This window comes from Polypterus senegalus, chromosome 4, assembly GCF_016835505.1.
Source record: "Polypterus senegalus isolate Bchr_013 chromosome 4, ASM1683550v1, whole genome shotgun sequence".
NCBI classification, from domain to species: domain Eukaryota; kingdom Metazoa; phylum Chordata; class Cladistia; order Polypteriformes; family Polypteridae; genus Polypterus; species Polypterus senegalus.
In genome coordinates this window covers 232,918,365-232,943,517 of record NC_053157.1, presented here as the reverse complement: position 1 = coordinate 232,943,517, position 25,153 = coordinate 232,918,365, and the positions used below count along the sequence as shown (strand labels likewise).

At 42.6% G+C, this 25,153-nt stretch overlaps 1 protein-coding gene across 1 annotated transcript; it reads right to left on the bottom strand.

Annotated features, from left to right (window-relative positions):
* Positions 1–484: 484 nt before the first annotated feature.
* LOC120528137 (zinc finger protein 501-like) lies at positions 485–24,849 on the bottom strand. Its single transcript, XM_039752195.1, has 3 exons — positions 24,813–24,849; positions 9,544–10,082; positions 485–2,844 (listed from the first exon to the last, which is right to left on the bottom strand). Exons 2-3 carry the CDS (start codon positions 9,935–9,937, stop codon positions 1,754–1,756), a joined length of 1,485 nt encoding a protein of 494 aa, XP_039608129.1. The 5' UTR covers positions 9,938–10,082; positions 24,813–24,849; the 3' UTR covers positions 485–1,753.
* Between the last annotated feature and the right edge of the window lie 304 nt (positions 24,850–25,153).

Below are 25,153 nucleotides of genomic sequence, written 5' to 3'. Positions count from 1 at the left end.
ATACATCTCTGCCCCTTGTAATGAAACCCTGCTGGTGGGGGTCTTTGCCAGCAGTAGGCCGAGCTCAGAGTTCAAGGCCAGTCTCTTTTTTTTTTTAAAACTTAAGCCATTTCTCACAATATCATCTGTAGACAAACCATTGTACTTTACAAACAGGACAAAGATAAGCAAGCCAGGTTTTCATTCTAGTCACACATCACAAATCGCCTTTTTACGCTCTTAATGCGAGGGACTTCAAAAAGTTTCCGCACTTTTTTTTTAACTCTACTTATTAAGAATTTCAAAAACAAATGACATTACTTTTCTACCTAGTAACCTTTGTTTGCAACGCAAATTTCCCAGCATCGTACCAACTTTTTAATGCCCAATTACTCCTCCTCCCACCTTCACCATTTCCAACGAAGGAATAAAGGTGCACAAACGTTTTGAACGTCCCTCGTATTTGAACTGCAGGCAGCCTAGAGAAAAGAAAAACATCACCTGCCTCAAATCCAGACCTTCCCATCATGGACAAGCAAAGGCCATCTGACATATTCCAGCGTGGCCATGTTCACCTAACGCCTAGGAGTTTGTATGGCTCAGCTTTCATGTTACTCTTGCTAACGTCTCTCGCTTTGTGGATGTCAGTGCCCGTTTGTTCCAGGAGCTTCACCTTCATTTCTTGAATTTCATTGTCCTCTATGGGACAGTATAGCTGGGTTATTCTCTTGAACTGGTCTGCTCTATTTTTTGGAGTTTGGTTAACTTCTTGCTGATGTCTCTCTTAACACTTGAACTCACGTCATCACTGGGTTGGCGTTCACTTGTGATTTTTGCAGGGAGACAATTTTGAACTTTCCATTTTAAGCTTCTTCAGAACCTTTCCTTACTGTTTTAGAATCTCACTATTTGAGAATCGATTGCTGTTGAGGACTTTGCACTTTTGGCTGATCCATCATCATGTCCTTTCATATTTAGGGGTTTGTTTCCAAATTTGTTTCCAAACAGGTCTGTTTTTACTCCATCTGATGCTTTGAGTTTTCAAAAATACTACACCATGAGGTCCCTCTTTTCTTCTCTTCATCCCAGATCTTCTCCCTTTCTGTTTTCATACCTGCTGGATCTTGACTTTTTAATCATACATTGTGATTCCTTGAAAATATTCAGATTTCTGTTTGCTTAATAGCTTTATTCCAATTAGGGATCTCAAGTCTGTGTCTGTTATATTATTTAATTTGGAACAGGAGGCTCAATTTCTGGATTGCAGGTTTATGGGAGCCCACCAGGCATATCCCTTTAAAAGAAACTCAGTATTTGACCTCCTCTTTGTCTTCAGTTGACCACTGAACTTTGTCCAGTCATCTTATTTTCTTTCCCATGATACGATTTTGTGGTCTTGTTTGTTCCATTATGGTGAGGCCAGCACCGCTGTTCATCTGAACTGACACCACAGTGGAGATCTTCTTCTCCTAGTCACATAATCCCTACCATTATCACATTCCCGTATCTTTTCATCTGAAAGATGTGCAGCCATTACTGAATTTTAATTCTTGATGATTTCATTCTAAGATGGCTTTACCTTGATGAGACTTGCTCAGTAATAAAGCCCACCATGTGAAGGTACTCATCAAGACTTGAGTATATAGGCAGGTGAGGTTTTGACTCCTTTTTTTCCCCCCTCTATAAGACCCGCCTTCAAGGTTCTCTTTCTCTTCAGAGTGAATTCTTTGGTTTCTAGGCAGCCCTTACAAAATGGAGAATCCTGTTATCACCTTCACAACGGCAATAAAGGTTTTCCTTCAGTGTGCACTTTTGTATGCTTATGAAAACTGCTATTACTAGAATATCTTTTCCCACATTCAGAGCAGCAATACGGCTTCTCTCCAGTATGAATGCGCGTGTGTTGTCGAAGAGCGCTATTGTCAGAGAATTGTTTTCCACATTCTGAACAGCAATAAGGTTTCTCTCCAGTGTGAATTCTTCTATGTTTACGAAAACTGCTGTTACTGGAATATCGTTTGCCACAATCAGAGCAGCAATATGGCTTCTCCCCAGTATGAATTCGTGAGTGCTGTCGAAAATTGCTACTGTCAGAGAATTTTCTGCCGCATTCAGAACAGCAATAGGGTTTTTCGCCAGTGTGGATTCTCGTGTGCCTCTGAAGATGGCTTAGTAGTGAGAATCGTTTACCACATTCGGAACAACCAAATGGTTTCTCTCCCGTATGTGTTTGTGTGTGCTTCTGAAAGCTGCTACTGCCAGAGAACCGTTTTCCACATTCAGAACAGCAAAAGGGTTTCTCGCCAGTGTGGATTCTTGTGTGGTTCTGAAGATGGCTTACTTGTGAGAATCGTTTACCACATTCGGAACAACCAAATGGTTTCTCTCCAGTATGAATTCGTGTGTGCTGTCGAAAATTGCTACTGTCAGAAAATCGTTTTCCACATTCGGAACAGTAATAGGGTTTCTCTCCAGTGTGAATTATTATGTGTTTTTGAAGACTGTTGTTTTTGAGAAATCGTTTGCCACAGTCAGAGCAGCAATATGGCTTCTCTCCAGTATGAGTTTGTGTGTGCCTCTGAAAACTTCCACTGTCAGGGAATTGTTTTCCACATTCGGAACAGCAATAGTGCGTCTCTCCAGGGTGAATGAAGTGTTTATGCAATTGTTGATCAGTGTTGATGGACTCTGTCCATCTTAGTTTAACATCAGGAAATGAACTGCTCTGCAAAGAGAGTGCTGTTATGCTCTGTGATCCACTTGTTGATTTCTCCATCTTCTCATTGTCCCATTTGTGTGGCTGTCTGCAGTGAAGAGAGGGCTGGGTAAAAGATGATGTGGAAAAGCTGCCATTCTCCTGTGAATCTGCAATAAAACAAACAGATTATTAAATTGATTTAAATAAATACATTATTGTAAAAAGACAGGTGGATAACTGGTTGAAGTTGCTGCTTCACACTAGTAATATTAATCAATTAATTGCATCAATATAGCACTTTTTCACTACTCATAGTGCTTAGACAGAGGAGAATCACTTCAGCCACCACCAATGTGTAGCACCCTACACCTGGATGATGCTAGGGCAGTACGAGAGAGGGGTAAGAGAAATAGTCAATTAGAGATTAAGGGGCCAAAATGATTAGGCGATGAAGGGCAATTTAGCCAGGACATCAGGATACGCCCTGTTCTTTATGAAGGATGCCCAGGGATCTTCAATGACCACAGAGAGTCAGGATTCCAGTTTTATGTCTCATCTGAAGGACAGCACCATATTTACAGTGCAGTGTCCCCTGTCACCGCACTGGGGCATTGGGATCCATGCATAGACCACAGGGTTAATGCCCCCTACTTGCCTCTCCCAAAACCTCTTCCAACAGCAACCCGAGCTTTCACTAAGTTTCAATTCCTGGTCTGTGTAAGAACTCCATATGCAAATTCTCCATTTTCCTCTGAAACATCACAGATGTGTCACCTAGGGCTGGGCAAAATACTGAATTTTGTATTTGATTCGATATTTAATGAAAATCAAGCCAATATGTAGATGTTTAGCACATTAACGTTCCGCAACTTCTTCTGAGCATTAAATAAAATCAACCAAATCTCCAGCACTCTTTTTAAGCATGTTCACATTGTCTCCACCTACAACAGGTAGGATTAGCACTGCTGGATATAAGTAGTTTGATTTTCCCAGGATGACATTTCAAGCAGTACAGTATCTTCTTATACAGTATAATACGCTACTGTGGCTGTCCATTTGTCTGTCCAGGATTTTAAATCACCTGTAGCTCACAAACTGTTTGACCAATTGACCTGAAATTTGGTACACATATACTACGTAACGTCTACTGTCTGCTTTCAGGGTGATGATTTTTTATTACTCTTTTCATTTTTTATTTTATTTTATTGTAGAAACAACTCTCGAGTTGTTTAAACAACAGGCAGGGGGGGGTGGAGAAGAGTGTCAGGAGTGATCTGTGACAGACGGATATCAGCAAGAGTGAAAGGGAAGGTCTACAGGACGGTAGTGAGACCAGCTGTGTTATATGGGCTGGAGACGGTGACACTGACCAGAATGTAGGAGACAGAGCTGGAGGTGGCAGAGTTAAAGATGTTGAGATTTGCATTGGGTGTGATGAGGATGAACAGGATTAAAAATGAGGACATTAGATAGATAGATAGATAGATAGATAGATAGATAGATAGATAGATAGATAGATAGATAGATAGATAGATAGATAGATAGATAGATAGATAGATAGATAGATAGATAGATAGATAGATAGATAGATAGATAGATAGATAGATAGATAGATAGATAGATAGATAGATAGATACTTTATTAATCCCATCTATCTATCTATCTATCTATCTATTATATAGTGCCTTTCATATCTATCTATCTATCTATCTAAGGGGAAATTCACATAATCCAGCAGCAGTATACTGATACATAAAACAATATTAAATTAAATAGTAATAAAAAAGCATGTAAAAGCAGACAATAACTTTAAATAATGTTAGCATTTACTCCCCCAGGTGGAATTGAAGAGTCGCATAGTGTGGGGTCTCCTCAGTCTGTCAGTGGAGCTACTTCTCTGTCTGGAGATGATCCTGCTCAGTGGATGCAGTGGATTCTTCATGATTGACAGGAGTTTGCTCAGCGCCCGTCACTCTGCCACAGATGTCAAACTGTCCAACTTAACTCCTACAATAGAGCCTGCCTTCTTAACAAGTTTGTCCTGACGTGAGACGTCCTTCATCTTTATGCTGCCTCCCCAGCACACCACTGCGTAGAAGAGGGCGCGCCACAACCGTCTGGTAGAACATCTGCAGCGTCTTATTGCAGATGTTGAAGGACGCCAACCTTCTAATGAAGTATAGTCGGCTCTGATCTTTCTTACACAGAGCATCAGTATTGGCAGTCCAGTCCAATTTATCATCCAGCTGCACTCCCAGATATTTATAGGTCTGTACCCTCTGCACACAGTCACCTCTGATGATCACGGGGTCCATGAGAGGTCTGGGCCTCCTAAAATCCACCACCAGCTCCTTGGTCTTGCTGGTGTTAAGGTGTAAGTGGTTTGAGTCGCACCATTTAACAAAGTCTTTGATTAGCTTCCTGTACTCCTCCTCCTGCCCACTCCTGATGCAGCCCACAATAGCAGTGTCATCAGTGAACTTTTGCACGTGGCAGGACTCCGAGTTGTATTGGAAGTCTGATGTATGTTGGCTGAACAGGACCGGAGAAAGTACAGTCACCTGCAGCGCTCCTGTGCTGCTGACCACAATGTCAGACCTGCAGTTCCCAAGACGCACATATTGAGGTTCAGAAGTTCATTAGAGGGTCAGCTCAAGTTGGACGGCTGGGAGACAGATTCAGAGAGGCGAGATTGTGTTGGTTTGGACATGTGCAGAGGAGAGATGCTGGGTATACTGGGAGAAGGGTGCTAAGGATAGAGCTGCCAGGGAAGAGGAAAAGAGGAAGGCCTAAGAGGAGGTTTATGGATGTGCTGAGAGAGGACATGCAGGTGATGAGTGTGACAGAGCAAGATGACGGGGACAGAAAGATATGGAAGAAGATGATCTGCTGTTGTAAACCCTAATGGGAGCAGCCGGAAGAAGAAGAGGGTTGTAGAAAAAACTCTCGGCAGCAGGGTGGCACATGTGTACAGACACCGTTCTCATCCAAACCACGTTCGCCATCACTTCCTCTACCTCTTCATATCTTAAATCATTCTTGAGGCTTAAGTGCCAGCTTAAGTGAAAAATGAAGAAAAACATACTAAGTAATTGCAACACAAACACTGACTGAATCAGTTTTAACGCAAAAAGATGCCAACAAAGGAAGAGAACCAGCGGGCTGTTAGGGTGGAGAGAAGAAGAGCTGCTCAGGAAGCTGCAAGTGCATCAACCTCTGAGCAAACGAATGATAAACTTACAGAGAAAGAGAATGAAAACTATGAATGTTCAAGTCAAGTGTATTCACTGCACATTATCATGCAGTCCACCATTTCTGGTTGAAAGATAAAACATGTCAGTGCATATGAAATGGCCATCCTGGCACTGTGCAGCACCTGCAAGGTGCTCCTCTGTCTCCCTTGCAAAACAGGTTAGTGTTTCATGATTCTGCGATCCGTACTCTCTCTGCTGTTATTGTTCCGGTTCTCTGTGGTGGTGACAAGTGACCATGCGGCCCTTACATTACAATACAATACAATTTACTTTGGTATAGCCCAAAATTATACAAGCAGTGCTGCAATGAGCTTTAACAGGCCCTGTCTTTTGACAGCCCCCCAACACAGCCTTGACTCTCTAAAAACACAAGGAAAAAAATCCCAAAAAAAACCCTTGTAGGGGAAAAAAATGGAAGAAACCTTGGGAAAGGCACTTCACAGAGAGACCCCTGCAGTGCAGTGGGTGTCAATACAATACACAGAACAAAACACAAGTAATCCTCAATCTCTCTATATAATCTTCATTTGGATCTTGATCTTTGTTTGTCCATGAATGATTTAGAAGAAGAAGCACTAGATGGCAGTAGAGAGACAGCTAAAACATAGGCATTGCATTAAGAATCTCCTCCAGGCTTATACTACTGAAGACTGTAGTACGCCAGTCACACCTCAAAACACAGACATTCAAACTAAACAGATTGTTGTGCTTTAAATTAACTAAAGAGATCTTCATTTAGATCTCGATCTTTGTTTGTCCCCGAATTCCACGCGTGCGTAGACCACCTTCTAGTTTAGTACGTTGTTGTTACTCACGGATGTCAACGATGTGCCTGAATAACGAGAGGGGTGGTGGACAGTGTTACGCTGGTTAGCTCCTGAGGCCTGGTTAGAGAATGAGATTGCTAAAGATAAAAGGTACGTGCCTACGTAACATATGAATGAAAGAAAGACAGTGGGTAAAATGAATGACAACGTGACCGCACGTTCCGGAAATTATTATTGTTACGTTGTAGACGGCGAGTGCTGCGCGTCTCACAGTTGTACCGTGGCTTGCTCACATGTCAGTGAAGTGATCCCTATTTATGCTTTAAAGAGCCTGGATACCTATGTGTCCCCCTTTTATAACCATTGCTCCGTGTATATTGCCTTACTCTTTGGATTGCCACAAAGCAACCTGTGAGATTGGAGAAAGTTTGAGAAGACATCTTGAGAGGAAACGACAGCGTCGTGAAAATTAGACGGACTGTGAACGGACAGAAGCAGAAATGCTCGTACACCACCACATAATTACTGTTCGGACAGTGATTCCGAGTAGGCCGTTCCTATCGAATCAATGTCCAAGGGTTTGCTTTTGTAATTTTGTTTCCCTGAGCTGAGAGAGCAGGAACTGTGTCTGACAAAAGCATTCACACCAATGAGAGGTGAGAGGACCGTGGGCGTGTTTCAAAAATGGTGGAGAGGAAAGCGGGGCTTGAAAAAATCTCTTGGGAACAGGCTCGTCTCAAGATGTTCTTTTAAAATTGACAGCTATGATTTTTTTCATTTCATTAAACATAATACAGTATCGGCCTATGCTATTTAATTGCTAAAAATGGATTTGATTAGATAAGGCCTTATGAATCATGTGAATGTAATGAGAAGCCAAGCAGAATGACCCCTTTTATTGGCTAACTGAACAGATTACGATATGCAATTCCTTGTGCTTTATGGGCTGCTGATACAATTGATACATATAAAAAACAGTTGAGGAGGCACCTTCTTTTTAGGCTGGCTTATAGGTAAATTCTGAAGAAGGGGCCTGAGTTGCCTCGAAAAGCTTGCATACTGTAATCTTTTTAGTTAGCCAATGAAAGGGGGCATTTTGCTGGACATCTCATTACACCCATAATGGCTACCACGGTACAACACCTTAATCTCATGGGGAAATTCAAAACCACAAGTTAAATCAAGTCCATGAAGTAACCCAAGTTAAGAATGATACAGGGAGATTCACTCGAAATAGGCCCCCGAATATTCTGTAATTACTCTCTCGCTAGGATGAAGCAACGTGCAATGTGCTCCTCGGTATATGGAGCTTCAAACAAGCCGAGATGCCCCTGCATCGGAGCAGACAGCCGTCACGACCTTTAAACTCCATTTGCAACTTCTGGGTGCATACCGCCCGTACCCCATCACTCAGTCACTACTCAACTTCTCATCAGGATGGTGGAGTACAGTATGGAGCAGTGCGTCCTCATGGTGCGAACATATTGGGTCACCAATTCGTTTTTAAGCAATGTCAGAATCAACTGGATGAAGGCGACTTCCAGCAAGATGGAGTAACGTGTCGCACAAATCGGCGAGGAGCGTGGCAGAAATTGAGTCTTCCTTCAGCAACAGGGTCATTTGGTCACCACAGTCACCGGATCTGACACCACCAGACTTCGTCTTCCTTTGGGGTCTGCTCAAAGGTAAAGTCTATTGGGACAAGCCTCGTAACTAGTGGAAGATTGGAAGGAAAACATCCAACGTGAAATTGCTGCTACCCCCATATCCCCGAGACACTTGCCAACACGTTCGGGAACATGGAGTGCCGCTTTGTAATGTGTCTGACAGAAAATGGAAACCACTTCCAGCATCGTATGCAATGCAATCGATGACACAGACATCAAGGCGTAGAGCGTGTTTGTTTGGGTCAGATTGCTTCATCCTAATGGGTGTTACAACAGAATATTCGGGGGCTTCTTTCGACTAAATCTCCTCGAAGTATCGAAGGCTCAAATGGAGACGTTAACATACGCTTTTATTTTTTCACGTCTTGATTATTGGAATTCTTTACTAACATTTGAACAAGACATCGCTGCTGTGTCTTCAATCTATACAGAAGGCTGCTGCTAGATTGTTAACCCGTTCCAGTAAGTGGCCTACCATTACTCCAATTATATTTTTACTGTATTGGCTTCTAGTGGAATTTAAAATCCGTTTTAAACGTTTAGTAATCTGCATGGTCAAACACCACAATATATTTCATATTTTTTTTTTTACAACATTATACTACCAGTTGCCCACTTAGGTCATCTAACCAGGGCCTTCTTATTGATATGCAGACTCAGCTAAAGACCCGCGGGTATCAGTCTTTTCAGTCCGTTGCACCAAAATGGTGGAATCGCCTTCCTTGTGCTTTACGGGCTGCTAATACAATTGACACAATCGATGAGGCACCTTTTCAGGTTAGCGTATGGGTAGCCATTTTTGGTCCATCTGTTTTATGTTCATTTTGTTGAAATGGTTTGTAGTTGTTATACCATTTGTAACTATGCGTGTTAATTGTTTTCTATGGTGTACAGCAATTTGTGACTCTGTCTGTAAAAGGCGCTTTATAAGATTTAAAAAAATAAAATAAGTGAAAGTCATGTGCTGGACACTTTTTTTGGCAACCACTCCCCCCCCCTCTCCCCAAAATTAGGTCAGCAATTGTTAGTCTTCCAGCCCTGCTGCACATGAGCGCCACTTAATTTTAATCAAACGAGTACCCTGCTTTCATTTTCACTCATTAAAAAAGTCAACACAACCACCATTACAACTTGTACATGTGCTCAGTTTCTCTTGTATGTTAAATTCCATTACTTACGTATCCCAGCACTCTGTTCTTCTGCTCCTCTCCTGTTTCCTTCACTGACTTTCTCTTCAAACTCCGATGACTCCGATTTCACTTCCAGAGAATTCTGCTGTGCTGTATTAGTGAGCTGCGGCTGTAAACAGGAAGGAGGCTCTTCACAGATATGTCGCTTGAAAATATGCCCAGTTTCATGCGTCTGCACTCCAAGACTAACCGGAAAATCCTCTGAATCCTCAACTTTAATGGCGCAAGTCTCCCCCTTAGGCTGCTCTTCTTTAAACACTGAAATTCTTTCTTCACACTCCTCCACCTTTACACACAAATCCCCTGGGTCACCCCACTCACACTCCCGTTTCTTCATGTGTGCCAGTTTTTCCTCCATGTCGTCACTGTTGGCCGAAGCCATTTCTCCGTGTTAAACTCTTCTCTCCCCCCCAAGTGTCTGTTCTTCTCTTCTAAGTTTTCCTTCTTCACATGGACAGCTCCGGTCTGGAGATCATAAGACACCTCACTGCATAACTAGGTGAGCTGGGAAGGCGGCACTTTATTATCTGTAAACAGAAACAGGGATAGAATTACTTCATAAAGTCACAACACGACAGAATTAATGTCCGAGTTGTCACACACGTGCGCCTGGGAGGCAGCTACAGGGCCTGAATGAGAGTAATCCCATGCCAGACCAGGGGGTGGCAGAGTGCACTAACTCTTTCTCTCATACCTCTGCAGACCAGTTATGGGCAATTCCGCCTGGCCCCGATGACGTCACTTCCAGTTTTCCGGGTGTAGTGACGCCACGTCCGGTTCCAGCCCCAGAGATGATGACATTTCCAGTCCCAATTATATCACTTCCGATTCCGGCCCTCGAGATGCCATCACTTCCGGCTCAGCCCCCAGAGATGATATCACTTCTGGCCCTGGGCATGGTTCCTCCCATAGTGATGACATTATTTCTGGTCCCGGGCACAATGACATCACTTCCAGTTCTGACCCTAGAGATGACGTCACTTCCTCCACTCCTCCTTAAAACCACCATCTTGGTGCCAGCAAGTCAGTTCTGTTCTGGACTTTGATCTGTATGCTTCTATTGTGATTATTTATTCCATTTGCAGCCAGGAAATAATATACGGGTGGGCTGCCCCAAACCTTTTTGTGGCTTTTTGGCGATTATTGACAAAGTTTATGATGAGAGATTTGAAATGCTGAGAACTGCCCAGGTCAGCCAAAATGTATCTCAGCAGATTTGCGTAGATACGGACAACTCTTCTACAAAAGAATCACGCACATGGGCTTTTACCCATCGCTAATAAATGTGGCAGTTTGGTTATTTCCCAGTGTAATGAAAAACTGCTTTTGTTAACGTTGTTGCACGTATAAAAATTGTGTATGGGAGAAGATGACTCAATGCAATCGATAAGTAATACCAATGAACCAGTCTGGCATTTGTATTCCACTTTCCCATGTGTTTGTCATGCAACAATGCAGAGTCCCAGAAAGGTGCCTTTCCAGTTGCCGTTATTTAATTGAATGAAATCGTTGATTGTAGTCACAATATTACTCAGCTATCCAGATACTTATGGCCAGTGTCACTCAGCATTTATCAACAATTAATGTACAGATCACGCTTTCATTTACTTACATTTCATCAACTACTTTTCACGCATTACTTAGAATTTGTAAGGCATCACAAATACATTACACGTAGGGACATACACATGAGCTTTATCTATATCTATATCTATAAAAATGTATATATGTATATAAATCTATAGTTCTATACGAATATATTTATTTATTTATATTTATATATATATTTATATTATATATATATATATATATATATATATATATATATATATATATATATATAACTGCTCAAAAATTAAAGGAACACTTTGAAAACACATCAGATCTCAATGGGAAAAAGAAATCCTCCTGGATATCTATACTGATATAGACTGGGTAATGTGTTAGGAACGAAAGGATGCCACATCGTTTGATGGAAATGAAAATGATCAACCTACAGAGCCCTGAATTCAAAGACGCCCCAAAAATCAGAGTGAAAAATGATGTGGCAGGCTAGTCCATTTTGCCAAAATTTAATTGCAGCAACTCCAAATTGTACGCAGCACTTTGTATGGCCCCTGTGTTCTTGTATACATGCCTGACAACATCGGTGCATGCTTCTAATGAGATGACAGATGGTGTTGTGGGGATCTCCTCCCAGATCTGGACCAGGGCATCACTGAGCTCCTGGACAGTCTGAGGTGCAACCTGGTGGCATTGGATGGACCAAAACATAATGTCCCAGAGGTGTTCTATTGGATTTAGGTCAGGAAAGTGTGGTGGCCAGTCAATGGTATCAATTCCTTCATCCTCCAGGAACTGCCTGCATACTCTCACCACATGAGGCCAGGAATTGTCGTGCACCAGGAGCCACTGTACCAGCATAGGGTCTGACAATGGGTCCAAGGATTTCATCCTGATACCTAATGGCAGCCAAGGTGCCTTTGTCAAGCCTGTATCGGTCTGTGTGACCCTCCATGGATATGCCTCCCCAGACAATCATTAACCCACCACCAAACTGCTCATGCTGAATGATGTTACAGGCAGCATAATGTTCTCCATGGCTTCTCCAGACCCTTTCACTTCTGTCACGTGCTCAGGGTGAACCTGCTCTCATCTGTAAAAAGCACAGGGCACCAGTGGTGCATCTGCCAATTCTGGTATTCTATGGCGAATGCCAATCGAGCTGCATGCTGCTGGGCAGTGAGCTCAGGGCCCATTAGAGAACATGGGGCCCTTGGGTCACCCTCATGAAGTCTTTCTGGTTGTTTGGTCAGAGACATTCACACCAGTGGCCTGCTGGAGGTCATTTTGTAGGGCTCTGGCAGTGCTAATCCTGTTCCTCCTTGCCCAAAGGAGCAGATACTGGTCCTGCTGATGGGTTATGGACCTTCTATGGCCCTCTCCAGCTCTCCTAGAGTAACTGCTTGTCTCCTAGAATCTCCTCCATGCCCTTGAGACTGTGCAGGGAGACACAGCAAACCTTCTGGCAATGACACATATTGATGTGCCATCCTGGAGAAGTTGGACTACCTGTGCAACCTCTGTAGGGTCCAGGTATCGCCTCATGGTACCAGTAGTGACACTGACTGTAGCCAAATGCAAAACTAGTGAAGAAACAGTCAGAAAAGATGAGGAGGGAAAAATGTCAGTGGCCTCCACCTGTTAAACCATTCCTGTTTTGGGGGTCATCTCATTGTTGCCCCTCTAGTGCATCTGTTGTTAATTTCATTAACACCACAGCAGCTGAAATTGATTAACAACCCCCTCTGCTACTTAACTGACCAGATTAATATCCCATAAGTTTCATTGACTTTATGCTATACTCTGATTAAAAAGTGTTCCCTTCATTCTTTTGAGCAGTATTTATACACACACACACACATAAGTAGTCCCCAGGTTACGGGACATCCGACCTATGACATATGAACGGGGCCCCAGCTGTGACCCATGCGCCTCCGTAACTGCCACTCTGTCATCTTCGACCTGGGGACGCTGCAAACGGTGGCTGGACGGAAGCTGGAGGGGGGTGATTTTGCTGCTCATGCAGTGTAGTGTCCCTCGGGCGGCTCCTGGCAGCAAGCGATTTCACTGCCTGCCCACCATACACGGCTGGTAATGCGGCAAGCAGTGACCCTGTTGTGGCTGAACGGAGGCAATTGAGGGTGAACGGGGTGGCAGGGGGTATCATTGTAGTGTGCCTCGGATGGCTGCCTATTGAATGAAGGCGATTCACTACCCGCCTTTGGCCGCACTGTGTTCATTCTCGGTGGGCGGACGCTGCATGCAGCATACTGTAGTGGAGGTGAATGTGAGGTGGGCTGGTGATGAACCCCCCACTCGCTGCCCCCATTCATTCTCAATAGCAAACCTGCTTGTACTGTTACACACATAGCAGGAAGTTGCCTCTCTTCAGTACATCAGACATGTTGACGACGGGTGCCTTCCTGCTGTGATTGCGTGGACAGTGCTGTGCAGAAGAGCTCATCTTAACCTTTTGTCTTCACCCTTCAAGAATGTCCCTAAGACACAAATCTGATGCAGATGATGGTGATACAGTAAAGAAGAGAAAAACCATCACCATGGAAAATAAAGTAAAAATAATAAAAAGGTCACAGAGAGGTGAAACTCCTGCATTCATTGGCAGAGCACTTGGTTACAGTCAGTCATCAATAGCATTTATTAAAATAATGTACCTGTTCCAACTTACATACAAATTCAACTTAAGTACAAACCTACAGTCCCTATCTCGTACGTATATATTTTTATGTATATATATTTATATATATATTGTCACGCTGGGGTCACAGATTTGCACAGAGACACAAGAGGTTGTAGAAAACAGGAATTTTATTCAAACACTGCAAACAAACATTTGTTTCTTTTTCAAAAGCTTAAACGTGCTCCATGACAAGTCAGCGATGACAGTTCCGCTAAGAGCAGAGAATGTCAGAGAGAGAGAGAGAGAGAGATAAAAGCAAAACAATCAATTCCAAAACTGACAGGCGTGCGAAGTCTTTATTACGCGTTATAGCGCGAGTGAGAAGGGTAAGGAGCAAAGTGAAGGTAGACTGTGTTTCAGGGGTATTCCCAGGGGCGTCTGTGTCCTCTCGGGGTGCGATCTCCCCTCCAGCTTACAATATATATATATAAATAAAATCCAACGTCTGTCGTTCTGCTTCTCCCATCGTACTAAGAATCATAGTTCACTTGATATATTCGCACTAAACCGAGACAGAGGCTGGGGGCCGAGGGGAGGGGGAAGCGTGACATCAGGAGTGGGGGGCCAGGCGGGGCCTTCCTCACTCACACGCCAGCCTCTGTTCCACTCGATCTACCTCTCGCCACGTGTTGGAGAGGACCTTGCCTCCACTTAGCTAGCGAAAGACAGAACTACTTAACGGATTTAGATCGTTTTTTTTTTTTTATAATTTGCTTGAACATTCCGGTTGAATTGTGGCCCAACCCTCACAAGCCAGTCTCAGGGCATGTACCTTAACTCTGTTAAGCTGGCAAACGAAAGAACTACTTAAAGGATTTAGATAGTTTTTTGGGTTTTTTTCTCAGAATTTGCTTGAACATTCTGGTTGGTTTTGCGACTTGTCTCATCACGCTAAGAATCATAGTTAAACTAGCGGCAGCGATTTATTTGAGCGAATCCGAGAGAGATGCAGCAGGGTCGGGGCGGGGGCAGCGTGTCGTCAGAAGTGGGGGTGGGGCCTCCTAACTCACGCGCCAGCCTCCGGTCGAGTCACTCCACCTCTGGCCACGTCTTGGAGTGCAACTTGCCTCCGCTTAACTAGCGCCACCGGTTTGTTTATTGATTTTTAAAGTTTGTCCTGTTTCACTGCTACGTGGGCAGAGCCGCAGAGGACAGCTAGTATCTAATAAATACAGTGGAACCTCGGTTCACGAACGTCCCGTTCCGCATACAACTCGGTTCACGACCAAAAGATCGCCAAACTTTTGCCTCGGTTCACAACCACACACTCGGTATCTGAACAAGCCAGGTTCCCTTTGCCTGCCTGCAAGCTGAGCTGAAAGAGAGAGAGAGAGAGAGAAGGCGGCGAGCGTGCCTGCTGGGAAGGGGAGGAGGAGATTGCTGCGTGTTTGCTGAACAAGCCAGTTTCCCTTGCGCCCTCAGTTGAGAGAGAGAGAGAGAGAGAGAAAGGGCTAGCGAGCACGTGCCTGCTGGGAAGGAGGAGGAGGAGATTGCTGCACGGGTTTGCCTGCCTATCTGTAGGCTGTAGTGCAAGCGAAACCATCCCCTCCCCACAGGCAGCCTGAGAGAGAAAGAGAGCGCCATGCTTTTTCATTTAAGCAAAGCAGCTCCTTGTTCATTGTTTTCAATGAGGCGTGCACTCTCTTTGTGCTCTACAGTATTTCGTGTGCTTTTGCAGTTAACTATGGCTTCTAAGCAAGTGGAGATTTGTCAGAAGAAAGTTTTGAAGAAAATTGAAATCAAGTAAAGAAAGAAATTACAAAAGGTGGAAAAAATGTTTACCAGTTTACTCATTTACCAATGTGAGAACCCTCGTGCTTTCAACCATCATAATGTAAACAAAGCCAGACTGCCAGTAATGTGGAGGGTCACAAGAGCGTTCTTTTGGAATGGCTGCATGAGGCTTTCACTCCCACCAGCTAAACAGCTAAAAGCACCAGAAACCCAAGAAATCACAAGAGAAAACGCCTGAAGGAAAACACTTCATGCCAGAACTCGTTTCATGCAAGGTTAGTTTTCTTGGTGGTTTTTGTATTACGGATTTTTCAAAAGTTAATTTTTTAGTTCATAATGCGATTTGTTGCAATGTTATTTTCTCTTTTTCAAATGTTAGCTTTTTCCTTGTGCTTAAAACTCATGAAAGGTTTACAGATGGAGTTTTTCATAGCGATTAGGTGCGATGTTACATTTCTCTTTTCAAATGTTAAGCTTTTTCCTTGTGCTTAAAACTCATTAAAATTGTTTACATGGAGGACTTCATCGTGTGATTTGTTGCAATGTTAATTTTTGGTTGCTTTGAGTTGGTTTTAAATGAAGTTGGATTTGTGCAATGTTTTTTCTGCTGTGCTTAAAACTCATTTTAAAAACATTGTTTACAGCGATCAGGCTTTAGGTTTAATAGCGCGATCTCCTGTAATCTTACTTTTTTGTTTGCTTGTGAGTTGGTTTTGCAAGCGCTTTGGAATTTTTTCTGCTGTGCTTAAAAGTCATTTTAAAAAATGCTGCTTGTGACACGTGCTACAGAGAGATTAGAGAGCGGGCAGCTGACAGGGAAGGGATTGGGGGACGGATAGGTGTGTGTGTGTGTGTGTGTGTGTGTTTGTGCTTCGCTACACAGAGACAGAGAGCGTGGCGAGCCAGCTCGTGTAGCTGATCAGGGAGCCTGGGTGTTTTGTGTCAGTGTTATTCAATGTTTTTACATTAGTTTACTATTACACTGTGGATTCTATGGTGTAATTAACTATATTTGTGCTTAATCTGTACATATTTTTACATATTTACATACAGTTTGTACAGTCTGGAACAGATTAATTGTATTTACATACAATCCTATGGGGGAAACTGCTTCGGTTCACGACCAACTCGGTTTACGACCAAAGTTCTGGAGCAATTATGGTGCGTGAACCGAGGTTCTATACTCAGAAACAGCAATAAATTTAATTTGAACTGAATCCCACTTCCTAAAACACCAATTCAATTCCAAGTCAGTTATACAGGTAGTCCCCAGGTTACGGACATCCGACCTACGACATACGAAAGGGGCCGCAGCAGCTCATGTGGCACCTCATCAAATGCTTTCTGAAAGTCCAGATCAATAATATCATCTGCTCCACTTTGATCAGATCCTTTTGTTGCCTCCTCATTGAATTTTATAACTCTTTCCGGGTGGATGTCGACTTCTGTCCAAAGGAGGGTTTGACGGTGGTAATCAACTGTAAATGGTAACAAAATACCACCGTTAGACCATTAGAACAATCCAGATGAGAACAGGCCATTCAGCCTAACAAAGCTCGTACAGTCCTATACACTAAACTATCAAATTCTGAAAATCCCTAAAGTCTTAATGTTTTAGTCCATTATGTTTTAGTTGGCCTCACTTTGCTAAAAGGAAAGTGCGCTTCATTGGCTACATTGAGATTCCCTGTGTGAGCAGCAAATAACGGCAAAAGCGGCATCCACCTCTGGCGAGAGATAGAAGTGAATGTGTAAAGCAAAATACTCTGTGGAGGACGTTTTGTATATTCTCGCTGAATTGGATTCTGACTTGTCAGACTCAAGTGATCAAAAAAACGAATGTGAGGTCGATCCCCAGCCGATTGAGATGCTGAACAGGTTTGTGTAGCCGACACGCGTACGACAACATTTACCCGGGAGGGACGCCACTTACAGTCCAACGACAAGAGGTACAAACCAGATTACGATGCACTGCGAACTGTGACCGCTCTGCCACCCCTGCCACACCACGTGGAGACTGCCTGGCAGCCAGCCTACCGTGCATTCCTACCTAATTGGCAGGCACAGCATGCGGCAACAGACATTTTCTGCTGATTTGTGTGTGAAACCATTGCTTTGTATGTCAAGTTGGGGAGCATGAACTGGTACAGCGCATTGCCGCACCCACTACACAACGAAACAACTCGGGATCCCGGTTGGCAACCCCCCAGTCCCACCCACAAATGACCCTCTATCTGCTGCAGCCAGGTGTTACGTGGGCGCCCCCTTGGCTTGGTCCAGCCACTCGGGTCCACAACAATGAATCACCCTCGGGTAATCACGCCACATGGCCGAAGTGCCATAACCGACGCTCCCTCACAATGCAGGTCACGTACCTCATTTGGGACTACATGAGCAACACAAAGTTAAACCAACGGTACCCAAGGATTCTCCGGAGAGAATTACATACAGTCATATGAAAAAGTTTGTGAACCCCTCTCAGCCTGCATAATAATTGACTCTCCTTTCAACAAAAAAAGATAACAGTGGCATGTCTCTCATTTTCTAGGAACATCGGAGTACTGCGGTGTTTTCCGAACAAAGATTTTTAGTGAAGCAGTATTTAGTTGTATGAAATGAAATCAAATGTGAAAAACTGGCTGTGCACAAATGTGGGTCCCCTTGTCATTTTGCTGATGTGAATGCCTGTCACTGCTCAGTGCTGATGACTTGCAACACCAAATTGGTTGGATTAGCTGGTTAGGCCTTGAACTTCATAGACAGGAGTGTCCAAATGTATTTAAGGTGGTCAATTGCAAGTTGTGCTTCCTTCACTTTGAATCTCCTCTGAAGAGTGACAGACAGCATGGGATCCTCAGAGCAACTCTACAAAGATCTGAAAACAAAGATTGTTGAGTATCCTGATTTAGATGAAGGCTACAAAAAGTCATCTCAGAGGTTTAAACTGTCAGTTTCAAGTGTAAGGAATGGAATCAGGAAATGGAAGGCCACAGGCACAGTTGCTGTTAAACCTCAGGTCTGACAGGCCAAGAAAAATACAGGAGCGGCATATGGGCAGGATTGTGAGAAGGAGTACAGACAACCCACAGATCACCTCCAAAGACCTGCAAGAACATCTAAGCTGCAGATGGTGTATCTGTACATCGTTCTACAATTCAGCTGCAATTTGCACAAAGAACATCAGTATGGCAGGGTGATGAGAAAGAAGCCCTTTCTGCACTCACACCACAAACAGAGTCGCTTCGTTGTATGCCAATGCTCATTTAGACAAGCCTGATTCATTTTGGAACAAAGTGCTTTGGACTGATGAGACAAAAATGGAGTTATTTGGTCATAAATAAAAGCACTCTGCATGGGGAAGAAGAACACCGCATACCAAGAAAAACACCTGCGACCTCCTGTCAAATCTGGTGGAGGTCCCATCATGCTGTGAGGCTGTGTGGCCAGTTCAGGGACTGGGGCCCTTGTTAAAGTCGAGGGTGGATGAATTCAACCCGATATCAACAAATTCTTCAGGATAATGTTCAAGCAGTCAGTCACAAAGCTGAAGTTACGCAGGGGTTGGATATTCCAACAAGACAACGACCCAAAACACAATTCGAAATCTACAAAGGTTTTCATGCAGAGGGAGAAGTACAATGTTCTGGAATGGCGTCACAGTCACCTGACTTGAATATCGAAAATCTATGGGATGATTTGAAGCAGGCTGTCCATGCTTGGCAGCCATCACATTGAACTGAACTGGAGAGATTTTGTATGAAGAATGGTCAGAAACACCTCCATCCAGAATCAGACACTCATCAAAGGCTATAGGAGGACAGCGTCGAGAGGCAAAGGAGGCTCCACTACGTATTGATGCCATATGTCTGTTGGGGTGCCCAAATTTACACACCTGTCTAATTTTGTTATGATGCATATTTTCTGTTAATCCAATAAACGTAATGTCACTGCTGAAATCCTACTGTGTCCATAAGGCATGTCGTATATTAAAAGGAAGTTCAACCAATGACAAACAAAATCCAAAGAATTAAGAGGGGTTCACAAACTTTTCATAAGACTGTAGTTACATTGTATCTGTACTTTCAAAATGTAATAAAAACATTAGGGTATGTAAGTACAACTATGTAGCAGATGTTCCATGGTCTGGGCAATTTTAATGGAGAATTGACTTGTTTTTGGATGAGTGATAAATTGTTACATTGTAATTATATAAACTGTGGAATAACAATGACAACCGAGTAATTAACTACAGCGTTATTTTGTATTACACAGTAAGTAATAACTCATAGTTACTGTACTTATACAGGTAATTACATACTGTAGTAGTTACAGTGTAATTATGGACACTTAATGTAAAGTGTTACCCAATATTCAAATTTTCGGAGATACTGAATTTTGGGTTTCCATTACCTGTTGGCCATAATCAGTAAAATGAAAAGAAATGAACACTTGAAATATATCACTGTGTGTGTAATGAGTCTATAGAATATAGGAGGTTCACTTTTTGAATCGAATTACTGAAATAAATGAACTTCTTCGATGATATTCTAATTTAATGAGACTAACCTGTATACAGTGGCATGCAAAAGTGTGGGCCCCCCGTTGCTTCAAATGTCTGTACCTGTGAATAGTTAAGTCAGCAGAAGATGAACTGATCACCAAAAGGCACAAAGCTCAACATCTCACATTTCTCTTCAGCCTCTGATGTAAGATTAGTGGATTGTGTTTGTTGTGTACAATTGTACAGTGAAAAAGGGAAAGGAGCACCATGCAAAAGTTTGTGCACCCCAAAATATTTGAGGTCCCAGATAGCTTTCTTCAAGGTGGTCTCAGACCTTCATTAGCCCGTCAGGACTCTGGCTTCTTCACACTGTCACCCATGTGCCATTAGGAGGCTGATCAAAGGACCAAATGAAGGTCCAATCCTTTTTGGAAGGTCCAAGGCGCGCCAATCCTTTCTCCGTTATCTCAAAGGATCAAAAATGGGAAATTCTGCCTGCTTCCTCTCCAGGCGCTGAAGACGTCACTTCCTGGCAGACAGCTTAAAACCCACACCACTTCCTGCTTCTAGTCAGTCGAATGTTGAACTCATACCTGTTCATAACTCTGCAACTTCATTTGCTTTTTGCAGCCAGGGCTCAAGGATACGGGCGGCTGCCCCAAACCTTTTTCTGTGTGTCGAAGCTGTTTAATTCACAATACTCATCATTAGGAAACCCCCGGTGATGTTAAGTGTACAGCTGTATAAATTCCCAGACCCCTCAGACCGTGTCAACCAACAATCAGCAGCCATGGGCTCTTCTAAGCAGCTGCCAGGCACTCTGACAAATCAGAGAATTGAGGCTCATAAAGCAGGACGACGTGGCAGCAAGAAGACAGCAAAATGTTTTCAGGTTGCCGTTTCCTCGGTTTCTAATGTTATTAAGAAATGAAAGTTGACAGGAACGGTGGAAGTCAAACTTTGATAGAACTGCTCCTTGGATTGCTAGAAAGGCAAATCAAAACCCCTGCAAAAGATCTTCATGAAGATTTAGCCGACTCTGGAGTGGTGGTCCACTGTTCTACTGTGCAGCGACCCCCTAAACAAATAGGACCTTCATGATAAAGCCAGCAGAAGAAAACCTTGCATGTGTCCTCACCACAAAATTCAGGACCTGAAGTGTGCAGATGAACATCTAAACAAGCCTGATGCGTTTTGGAAAACAAGTCCTGTGGACTGACGAAGTCAAAATGGAACTTACTGGCCACAACGTGCAAAAAGGTGTGTTTGGAGATAACCGGGGGCCGAACTACAGGAAAAGATCACGTCTCTGACTATTAAGGATCAATCAGGCTTTTGGCTTGTGTGGCGGCCAGTGGCACAGGGGACAAGTCTTTGGGTTTTGGGGGCAAAGTTTTGCATTCCACTGTATGGAATTGTGTCAAATAGACACACTCGATTTATAAAGGAAGCCCATTCTTTTAATACTGGTAAGAGTTGTTTAATCAAATAACGTGATTGCAACAAAATTCAAACTAAGCTTTCCTGCTTAGCTCCGATACCGGGACTCACACACACCAGGCCGTATCGGTTAGTGGTGGGAGGCGAAGTCCAACCCCCTCACATATATCCCGTCCCCTTTAAACTTTAATATAACATTCTCGTTGCCAAAAGCTATAAACCAATATTAAACACAACTGTTTGAAAAACAACATGAAATATATCATATTTAAGAGTTTCATTTTAGGTGCTCAGCCCGTGTGTGCATATGTATAAAAAAAAACATGTATATAACTTCATATAACTACAATAGCGAGGATAATGTAAATAGTAAAGTGGAAAACTTTCATTCTAAAGTAAGAGCTGCTGTTGACATAGTTGCACCTGAAAAGACAGTTAAAAAATCTTCTAGCATTGTTATTCCATGGAAGACCCAAAGAGTGTCTGATTTAAAAGAACATGCCGTAGAGCTGAGCGTAAATGGAGGAAAACTAAACTTACTATCCATTATGAGATATTGAAGGTTAAAATAACAGAATACAATAACACTGTCCGCCTTGAGAGGCTGCTATTTCTCTAATATTATAAATAACAATGCTAGTAATCCCAGAGTCTTATTTTCTACAATTGATCGTCTGTTAAACCAGGTAACACAAAGGAATGCCCCCAGAATACTTCCAGTGAAACCTGTGAGAACATTGCTGTATTTTTCAATCAAAAAATTAATGATATTAGAGATAACATAGTATATCTCCCCAACACTGCAGAACCTCCAAAGCCCCGGTACTCCATTATAAACAAATTAAATGCTTTTACCAGGATAGATTTACCTGAATTACATAGTATAATCTCTCAACTGAAACCCTCCACCTCGTCCTTGACCCAATACCAACAAGGTTTTTCAAAGAAATATCAGGCGTGCTAATTGACAATATTCTGGACATAGTTAATTCGTCATTAGATACGGGGTCTTCCGACTGTCTTAAGACTGCTGTAGTTAAACCCCTGCTCAAGAAAAATAATCTTGACTCCTCTGCCTTTGAAAATTTTAGACCCATCTCTAACCTGCCCTTCTTAAGTAAAATTCTAGAGAAGGCAGTCATTATGCAGTTAAATGACCACCTCAATAAACATGCTATTCTTGATAAATTTCAGTCAGGTTTCAGAACAAATCACAGCACAGAAACTGCACTCGTTAAAGTAGTAAATGACTTGCGGTAAATGCAGACAGAGGCCATTTATCTGTTCTCATCCTCTTAGATCTGAGTGCTGCATTTGACACCATTGATCACAATATTCTTAGAAATCGCCTTAGTCAATGGGTGGGCCTCTCTGGCAGTGTCTTAAATTGGTTTGAATCCTACCTGGCAGGTAGAAAATTCTTTGTGAGTTGTGGTAATAAAACTCAAAGACACATGATATCCATATGGTGTTCCACAAGGCTCTATCCTGGGTCCGCTGTTTTCTCAATCTACATGCTTCCGTTAGGTCAGATTATCTCAGGTTACAACGTGAGCTACCACAGCTATGCTGATGACACACAGCTGTACTTATCAATAGCACCTGATGACCCCGACTCTCTCGATACACTAACACAATGTCTTACTGGTATTTCTGAATGGATGAATAGTAATTTTCTCAAACTAAATAAAGAGAAAACTGAAATTTTAGTAATTGGCAATAATGGATTCAATGAGGTTATCAGAAATAAACTTGATGCACTAGGATTAAAAGTTAAGACGGAAGTAAAAAACTTAGGGGTAACCGTTGACTGTAATCTGAATTTTAAATCGCATATTCATCAGACCACTAGGACAGCATTTTTCACTTAAGAAACATAGCAAAAGTTAGACCTCTTATATCATTGAAAGATGCTGAGAAATTAATTCACGCTTTTGTTTTCAGTAGACTAGATTACTGTAACGCACTCCTCTCAGGACTACCCAAAAAAAGACATAAATCACTTGCAACAAGTGCAGAATGCAGCTGCTAGAATCCTAACTGGGAAAAGAAAATCGAACACATTTCTCCAGTTTTGATGTCACTACACTGGTTGCCTGTGTCATTCAGGATTGACTTTAAAATTCTGCTTATGGTTTATAAAGCCTTAAATAATCTCGCTCCATCTTATATATCGGAATGCCTGACACGTTATATTCCAAATCGTAACCTTAGATCTTCAAATGAGTGTCTCCTTATAATTCCAAAAGCTAAACTTAAAAGAAGTGGTGAGGCGGCCTTCTGCTGTTATGCACCTAAAATCTGGAATAGCCTGCCGATAGGAATTTGCCAGGCAAATACAGTAGAGCACTTTAAAACACTGCTGAAAACACATTACTTTAACATGGCCTTTTATAACTTCACTTTAACTTAATACTGATACTCTGTATGTTCAATTCTTCATAATAACTATTCACAGTGGCTCCAAAATCCGTACTGACCCCTACTCTCTCTTCTGTTTCTTTTTCCGGTTTTTTGTGGTGGCGGCCTGCCACCACCACCTACTCAAAGCATCATGATGCACCAACATTGATGGACTGAAAGCCAGAAGTCTACGTGACCATCATCATCAGGTCCTTCCATGAAAACCCTAAATACAAAGAGGACTGTTTGACTTATGTTAGGTAGATTGCCCAGAGGGGACTGGGCGGTCTCTTGGTCTGGAACCCTACAGATTTTATTTTTTCTCCAGCTTTGGAGTTTTTTGTTTTTCTGTCCACCCTGGCCATCGGACCTTACTTATTCTATGTTAATTAATGTTGACTTATGTTTATTTTTTATTGTGTCTTCTATTTTTCTATTCATTTTGTAAAGCACTTTGAGCTACATTTTTTTGTATGAATATGTGCTATATAAATAAATGTTGATTGATTGATGTACAGATGTTTAAATGGAAGCACGTTACCTAGAGAGCTGGTAGTCTCGTTATCATTTCCATAATGAGCTCTGAATCGCAAACAAACGAGTTAACTAAAACCTCGTAAAAACAAAACAAAAAAGTAAAACAAATAGGTTTTAATTAATTAAGAAAATAGTTAAAGGGAGAGCCTGCAACCACTGAGGACCCCTCAATGATTCAATCAATTACTCAATCTCTCACTCACACACACACACACACACACACACACACACACACACACACACACACACACACACACACACACACACACACACACACACACACACACACACTTCATTCACCTCCACCACTTCGCTGTTGCTTTTTCCGCCTCACCGGCACTGCTGCTCCACTGTCTTTTCTATCCTTTTACAATTTCTTACCTCTCATCTCCCGTCGCTCTCTTTCTTTCTTTCTTTCTTTTTTTATTCCATATGCAGTCTGAGGGAAGAAATAAACAAAGAGAAACACAATGAGTCGTTAGAGAGCAACGCCAGGGGAAAGCGATGTTACGTGGGTAAACACTGCCATCTATTGGAAGGAGGGAATGTTATTTTAAAACGTGTTTTTTTCTCTCTCTCTCTCTCTCTGTTCTTAAGACCTGCTTCTATTGAATACCTCAAGACAACTGACTAATTTGGACCCGCGAAGGACTGGCATACTGCCCACTGCTAGATCCAGCCAGTTGTCCAGCTGTAGCACCCCCAAAGCTGCTTTGTGCAGG